Genomic DNA, 8,249 nt, shown 5'->3' with positions numbered 1-8,249 from the left:
AGATAAGCGGCGAACAGATGCAGCGATGAGTCGCACACCTCCTATCAGGGCCACTGACATCTGGATGCGATAACCCGGCGTTGCCCCCTCATACATTGACAGCCCTCGACTCATTCAGGGAGATCCTGGCCCCGCCCCGCCCTCTGCTGAATTAGTCCGGCTTTGACGTCAGGGCAAAATAAAAAAAAGCATGTGCGTAGTCGGCATGTGATTGGACGAGAGGGGCTGTCACTCATCATCCCAAATGTTCCTGATCTCTCCGGAGCCCAGGTCTAGATGCTCATTGTAGTGTTGTTGTTGGCGATCAGCTGTCATAAGGCTGTGATCAGCACTAAGGGGGACCACCATTACTTTGTCACTGTCAGGAGACGTGGGTAGACTCAGTGACAGATCCTCCCCCCTGACCCATCTGGGGAGATCCCGTACTGACAGAGGGGGATGTGCCCGGGCACATAGCTATGCTAATGGAGGGGCGTGTCTGGGAGGATCGGAGACTCCCCATAGTCCATATATAAACTAGTCTGGGAAAAAAAGCTCATCTACACTAGAAGGATCCAGAGGCGGCAGCAGAAGCAGCAGCAGCGGTGTGACAGCAGGTGATCGTTGTGTGCGTATCCACGGGATAGGGGTCAGGGAATAGCCGGCTGTAAGATCAAGAGAGGGGTCAGGGTATAGCCAGCTGTAAGATCAGGAGAGGGGTCAGGGTATAGCAAGCTGTAAGATCAGGAGAGGGGTCAGGGTATAGCAAGCTGTAAGATCAGGAGAGGGGTCAGGGTATAGCAAGCTGTAAGATCAGGAGAGGGGTCAGGGTATAGCAAGCTGTAAGATCAGGAGAGGGGTCAGGGTATAGCAAGCTGTAAGATCAGGAGAGGGGTCAGGGTATAGCAAGCTGTAAGATCAGGAGAGGGGTCAGGGTATAGCCAGCTGTATGGTCAGGAGTAGGGTCAGGGTATAGCCAGCTGTAGGGTCAAGAGTAGGGTCGGTATAGCCAGCTGTATGGTCAGGAGTAGGGTCAGGGTATAGCCTTCTGTATGGTCAGGAGTTGGGTCGGTATAGCCAGCTGTATGGTCGGGAGTAGGGTCAGGGTATAGCCGGCTGTATGGTCGGGAGTAGGGTCAGGGTATAGCCGGCTGTATGGTCGGGAGTAGGGTCAGGGTATAGCCGGCTGTATGGTCGGGAGTAGGGTCAGGGTATAGCCAGCTGTAGGGTCAGGAGTAGGGTCAGGGTATAGCCTTCTGTATGGTCAGGAGTTGGGTCGGTATAGCCAGCTGTATGGTCGGGAGTAGGGTCAGGGTATAGCCGGCTGTATGGTCGGGAGTAGGGTCAGGGTATAGCCGGCTGTATGGTCGGGAGTAGGGTCAGGGTATAGCCGGCTGTATGGTCAGGAGTAGGGTCAGGGTATAGCCAGCTGTAGGGTCAGGGTATAGCCGGCTGTATGGTCAGGAGTAGGGTCAGGGTATAGCCGGCTGTATGGTCAGGAGTAGGGTCAGGGTATAGCCAGCTGTAGGGTCAGGGTATAGCCGGCTGTATGGTCAGGAGTAGGGTCAGGGTATAGCCAGCTGTATGGTCAGGAGTAGGGTCAGGGTATAGCCAGCTGTAGGGTCAGGGTATAGCCGGCTGTCTGCGCACTTGTTATTTTCCTCCTAAGTAGCGGATTATGTAAAGCCTCTGTGATCGCCGGTGCTGATCGGCTTCTGTGTTTTTTGCAGGATCGGACGGAGACGAGCAGCCCTCCTCATCCTCTCCGTGTTGGTGGAAGTTGTCAGAGCCTGGAAGACGGCTCCATCTGACCATGGCAGACGAGGAGAATGTCGGCGCCGTCCATACGATGTGCTCTGGCTGCTGCGACAGCACTAATTGCAATGTCCTAAGTTGGGAGCAAGTCCAGAGGCTGGATGCCATCCTGACCGAGACCATCCCCATCCACGGTCGGGGCAACTTCCCCACCCTGGAGATGAAGCCCAGGCAGATCGTCAAGGTAGTGCGCTCCAGGCTGGAGGAGAAGGACATCAAGGTGCGGGATGTCAGGCTCAATGGCTCGGCTGCCAGTCACATCCTGCACGAGGACAGTGGATTGGGCTACAAGGACTTGGATCTCATCTTCTGCGCAGACCTGAAAGGAGAGACCGAGTTCCAGACTGTCAAGGATGTGGTCTTGGATTGCCTGTTGGATTTCCTACCAGAAGGAGTTAATAAGGAAAGGATAACCCCGCTCACCCTAAAGGTAAATACACGCTTCCAGTCCAGAACAGATAGGCTCTCTATGAACACCGCCACTCTGTGAACAGTCACTTTCATTTAGATGTAGCCCCTAGACAGGGATGTGACCAGTCACCCCCCACCCCACACTTCCACCACCTCCTTCCCCACCATCACAAGTATAGGCGACTTCACCCTTACTACATAGATTCTTATGGCTCTGTGCAAAGTTAGGACACCAGCATTAGTGACTACTTGTCACCCTTTTCTCTCTCTCTCTCCTGATTGACAGCTTTATTTTTGTTTTTTCCATTCCAGGAAGCTTATGTTCAGAAAATGGTAAAAGTCTGCAATGACTCAGATCGATGGAGCCTGATCTCGTTATCCAATAACCATGGCAAAAATGTGGAACTCAAGTTTGTGGATTCCTTGAGGAGGCAGTTTGAATTCAGCGTAGATTCTTTTCAGATTAAGCTGGATTCCCTTTTGCTTTTTTACGAGTGCTCAGAGAACCCAATGACCGAAACGTTCCACCCTACCATTATTGGGGAGAGCGTGTATGGAGATTTTCAAGAAGCCTTTGATCACCTTTGTCACAAGATCATTGCCACCAGGAACCCTGAGGAGATCCGTGGAGGTGGCCTTCTCAAGTACTGCAACCTTTTGGTAAGAGGCTTCAGGGCAGCCTCTGAAACAGAAATGAAGTCTTTACAGAGGTACATGTGTTCTAGGTTTTTCATTGACTTCTCAGATATTGGAGAACAGCAAAGGAAGCTGGAGTCCTATTTGCAGAACCACTTTGTGGGCTTAGAAGACCGCAAGTATGATTATCTTATGACTCTACACGGTGTGGTCAATGAAAGCACAGTATGTCTCATGGGACACGAAAGAAGGCAGACTCTGAGCCTTATCACCATGCTAGCCATCCAAGTCTTGGCTGAACAAAACATTATTCCCAATGTGGCTAATGTAACGTGCTACTATCAGCCAGCCCCATATGTAGCAGATGCCAACTTTAGCAATTATTACATTGCCCAAGTACAACCTGTCTTTACATGCCAGCAACATACATACTCCACTTGGCTACCCTGTAATTAAGACTGACTGAACAATTCCTTAGAGGGAAATGTTCCCTAAGCATATAAAACAGGGGATTGCCCAATAATTAAAAGGGGTGCGAGTTTGAGAAATGATGATCTGCTCTAGGTTTCAGTCTTTGTGAAGCTTGTGGTTCATATAGAGAATTCATGAGAGCACGATCAAAATGATAAGCACCTAATTAATTGGGTTTCAACCCCAGAGCACAAAGCAGCCTGTCATTTAAAGTTAAGAGAGCCTTCTGCTGTATGCAATGAAGGAATGCTTGAGATAAGTACAGGTCGGCAGTTCCTGCTCACGTAACATTTGAATAGGAAGAGGTTGGCTAGTAAAATGGATTCTGCAAAAGGGAGTATAGACTGAACCTTTCCTTCTGAATTTCAATTATCTGTAGCAAAGTGTGAAGGAAAAAACGCATTGGATATATTAGAATGACCATTTTGGTTTTACAGCGTTTGATCTTGAGTCGTTTTAGAATGTATAACCTGGCTGCTTGCATAGAATGCTTTTACCAGACATAACTTACTTCTAGTGAATTGCGGTAGGGTGGTACAGTTCTGAAGACTGTCATTCATGGAAAGATGCTAGATTATCTTTCCACATGTTTGCATCAATCACATTTTACAAATGTGACAATGCGTAGGAGAGTTAGTAGCAAATCTAATGCTTAAGGACCAAAGATTTCTTAAATATACCCAAAATGAAAGAGTTGGAGAAGAGATCCTATTTGTGTACCTGTTTATTTACTGTATCAAAGTGCCTGTTGCCTTCAGAAAATTAAGAGAACATATCTTTGTGATTGAACCGCACATTTTCTTTTTTCAGGGATTCTAGTAGAAAAGGAAAAAAATAAAACTTTAACCTAAATCTTGAACTTGTGATAAACAGTGCAGCGAATGCCATATTTTCCCTGGCAAACAGTTGTATAGACTTCATTATTTGTGAAAGGTTTGCATATTCACACAGCGTGCGTGTGTTTCCAAATGCACAAAGGTGTACTGAAATATGGTTTAGAGAAATGTAGCACTTAGAAAATGTTTCTGTAAAGAACTGTGTGTTCAACAGTCTGACACAGGATTTACCATTGCAGAGCCTTGCAAACCAGGTTTAAGCTTGTCCCTGGAAACTCTGTGAAATCAACACTTCTGGGGGATATTTTTAATCTTCCTCTTTTTTAAGAACAAAGATTGGTCTGTGGAATAGAAATATTAATTAGGTTTTTAAAATTGCAGTACATCCCAGCAGCTCAAACTGTGTGTCTATATAATATAATATTCTATATATAGACATATACACATACATGTTTTAAATTTAAAAATGAATTAAGAACATTGATGTTGTAACCTCATCAAGTGAGCAAACAACTCAAACTTTGGAAAAGCAAAAATATCCTTTCAAATCCTTTTGCACCAAATTCCAAGTGGAGCTCCATATGCTTGGTTTGTTTTAATGAATACATTGATGCATCGTAGGACCACTAGAGGTGTTTAATGTGAAATGAAGCTGAATTGCACGTTACTTTAGTTCAGTATTTTTTTATTTTTTTAATTATACCAAATATTTTCAACTGAGATGTTTAATTCTGCATTTGCTTTAGTACTGTAACCTTATTTAAAAAATGAAATTGCAATCCAACATATTTGTATGTTCTTTTTTTTTTTTATCCTCCAAAACCAAAATTTGTCTGCTACCCTTTTATGCTAGATGCTCAGTTTTTATCATGGGGTAGATTGAATCTTGTATAATATACTTCTTTTGCTGACCCTAGACAAAAGGAGGAATTGTTTGTAATATTTTCTTCAATTTTCTATAGCAATACTACATTGATCGGGCTGTGACAGAGGTGGAGAGTTAAAGTTTATGACAAATTGTGTATTGTGCTCATCCCAGAGTGGTGAGGCAACACCCCTTTGTTTACTCCTGTTTGATTAATTATCTGCAAAAAACCTTGCCCTGTGAGTTGCTTTGCACAGTCTGCTGCATCCATCTGATGTGTAGGGACTTGGCTGAAAGATTCAGTATCTGGATTAATTTATTGTTTCACAGCTCCTAGAGCTTACATTTAAAATTAGAAATGTGCTGACACATTTGTGCTAGGCCTTTAGAAGACTGTAAATCACTGTTGCAATGTAGCTTAAAATACATTGCTAGTAGACCTAATTACAGTGTTTCTAATTGCCTTTGTAGATATACACAACTGAGGTGACCTGATTTTTTTTTTTTCTTTAACTTCTGCAACATTTAATGAAACGTTATGTATGACCATATAAAACTTTGTAAATGTAATATATACTTGACCTTGATAGCGATATAATCATTCGTAATATTCTAGTGCCAAATAGAGTGTTGATTTCAGTAATGGGAATCGAGTTATATGAATAAAATGTATTGATTGGTTTAATCAGCATGCAGAAAGAATTCTGTCTGTTTAATCCTAGCACCAGAGGCCCTAGAATAAAACTGACAGCTCTGGCAGTCTAGTGGTTAAGCTTGACTCTGGCCCCCAAGGCTTCTTTGAGGCTATAGGTTACGATTGTCCAGTAACTTCTGGAAATTGCCAGATTTAGTGTCTGTCTACCCTTTTTTTTTTTTTTTTTTTTTTTTGGTCTTCTATACAGTCTTAAAAGACCATTTTTAGCAGGAATCTGATTTGTTTACTGTAGCACCATTCCTGTGAATTTAGCAGGATCTGCTAAAGCTATTGCACTGCCACTGTCTGTTTACACGGAAAATTCTGGCCTTTTCTGTGACTGCTTCTGTCTGTTTTATGTTTGGTCAATGGAGAGCCTTCCTTGATTAATAGTGAAGAGAAAGGCTTGATTCCCATGCCTCATTCCTTCAGACAGTAAATCAAAATTGAGATGTGCATGTCTAAATCAGAACAGTATCCAAAGTTATATTCACATGGCTTTTGAGCTGAATTGAAGGGGATGGCTGGGGGAAATAGGATCAGCTGGTGATGGGGTAGGGCTATTCTTACCACAACTGTCTGCATTGCACAAATATTTCATCTCGGGTGAAGATATTTAAACATATAGTTTGAGCATCTCCACCACTTTCTGATGAGGGGATATGACTTCTCAAATCTAATGCTCACACAAAGCTGAATTTTATTCTTTAGGCACATCTTAACATTTCATTTTGCTTGGACAATTTGTAACTTTTTAAAATCCTTTCTGTTTTACAATTGGCTACAGATGATTTTCATACCTCTTAATCACAACAAATACAGGGCTTGTTCTCTTTCTAGCCTAGTATGATCTCGGATCTCATTTTATTCACGCTGATAACCAAATCCATTTTTTTTAATACAGTATTGTGTACAGGCATTTCTTGCAGCAATCAGTGGGAATGAAATGTCTCCCATCCAATTTGTTGGAACTGAGAATTTGCAAGAGAGACAAAGCCCCCTTTGAAATACATGCCTCCTTAAACACCAGCCATTGGACAGTTTGTATGGCGGATGGATTTATTGCTAATCTATGTTGAGATAAACCTGCTAATACAAATGTGATGAAACATCAGATCTCTTTCAAGCCAAACCATTGTATGTTGTTGCACACAAAGTGCACGGGTGTTGTGTCTATGGGGGGAGGGGGGGATGTGTGTCAAAATTTGTACTTTCTTAATATTATTTTGCTTTACAACACTGATGCTTTTACATTACATACCTATATTTTATTCAGAGTTTTAAATGATGTAAATGCTTTGTACATGACTTGTATTATATTGTTGGTTGATGACTTTGCCAATTAAAAAAAAAATCTATTGAGATAAAACCAAAACAAAAAAAACTATTTTGTTTGAATATTTCATTGTAGATCTCATGTCTTAGATAATATTGCAAAATCTGAAAAAAAATATATATTTTGCATATCTTACAGCAAAAGTGTGGTTTTATTTTCAACTAGGGGGTGCACAGTTGTAAACTGAAGTTAGGCAAACGCGTGCTGGAAAAATAAACAGCTCGACTAGACTATTGCAAAAGTTGCAGCTTTCAGAAGACTGTGCATATTTTACTCTCCTTCCTTCCACTGTAATATGAATACTGCCTCTTCAGAGTTACCTGCACTATGCTTTCCAATTCACTGACCATAAACTAAGTAAAGGACAAGCAGACCAAATGAAAGCATGCAGGCTGTTGGTATATGTACTTTAGGAGAAAAGAATTGTGAATTTTGTTTACAACATCCAATATTTGGATTTGTTTTGTAAATAAAAAGTTATTTTTTTCTATTGATTCGGTGTATTATGTCTTTAGTTAAATACAGAATGGATATGGAATAACGCAAGTGTCATACAAAATCATGGAAAGTCACTAATTCTGAGAATAGTCGAGTTCATCAGCTTCCTGGTGGGAGCTCAAAAATTTTAATCCTGTCTTTTTTTTTTTTTTTGTCAGCCAAAATATGTGCAGTCAACTAGGAAAGGGCCTAGCTGAAACATGCCAAAAATACTTGGCTCTGTTTCCACTTAGCAACATAGATAACCTTAAAACAACATTTCTGTTTTTACACTTAAAGGCAACCATTTAACATTCACAGTAATTGTATTAAACTCTATGTATATCAGACTCAACAAATATTAAACTGACATTTATATTATAATTAGTAAGAAGATTAATCAAACATTCTTTTGCTCATTTATTCCTTGTCATATAGGTGGGCTTTAAAAAATATTCAAAATTAGACCATTTGGTTCTATTTTACTCATTTATTTCTTGTCATATAAAGGTGCACTTTACAAAAGTAATGCCAATGAGCTACAGTATTTAGATTGTGAGTTTAGTATGTTATGTAGGTATCACTTCTGTGCCCACATTTTCCAGTTAAAGTTCTGTGCAGCTCACCTTTAGATATTGCTTCCTCCAGCACTCTCTGCTTTTTCATATGTTTCTTAAATATTTATTAGGAGTGGTGCAAAATACTGGGACCAGGAAGTGGTGGGGGTCC

General features: G+C 41.7%; 1 protein-coding gene across 2 annotated transcripts; it reads left to right on the top strand.

Moving 5' to 3' along the window:
- Positions 1–308: 308 nt before the first annotated feature.
- TENT5A (terminal nucleotidyltransferase 5A) lies at positions 309–7,537 on the top strand. Of its 2 annotated transcripts, none has more exons than XM_089693092.1 (3): positions 309–596; positions 1,710–2,224; positions 2,518–7,537. In XM_089693092.1, exons 2-3 carry the CDS (start codon positions 1,793–1,795, stop codon positions 3,295–3,297), a joined length of 1,212 nt encoding a protein of 403 aa, XP_089549218.1. In that variant the 5' UTR covers positions 309–596; positions 1,710–1,792; the 3' UTR covers positions 3,298–7,537. The 2 variants fall into 2 exon arrangements, with proteins under 2 accessions (XP_089549218.1, XP_089549217.1); XM_089693091.1 differs by having other exon boundaries at positions 309–607.
- The last annotated feature ends 712 nt before the right edge of the window (positions 7,538–8,249 follow it).

The sequence above is a fragment of the Staurois parvus genome, unplaced genomic scaffold, assembly GCF_062004578.1.
Source record: "Staurois parvus isolate SC_StPar_1 unplaced genomic scaffold, SC_StPar_1.0 ptg000613l, whole genome shotgun sequence".
Classification (NCBI taxonomy): domain Eukaryota; kingdom Metazoa; phylum Chordata; class Amphibia; order Anura; family Ranidae; genus Staurois; species Staurois parvus.
This window is presented reverse-complemented; position numbering and strand designations above follow the sequence as displayed.

Coding starts and splice junctions, on each gene's coding strand:
- TENT5A (XM_089693092.1), top strand. CDS start 1,793: ATGGCAGACGAGGAGAATGTCGGCGCCGTCCATACGATGTGCTCTGGC. Junction 2,225..2,517: donor TAACCCCGCTCACCCTAAAG/GTAAATACACGC, acceptor TTTCCATTCCAG/GAAGCTTATGTTCAGAAAAT.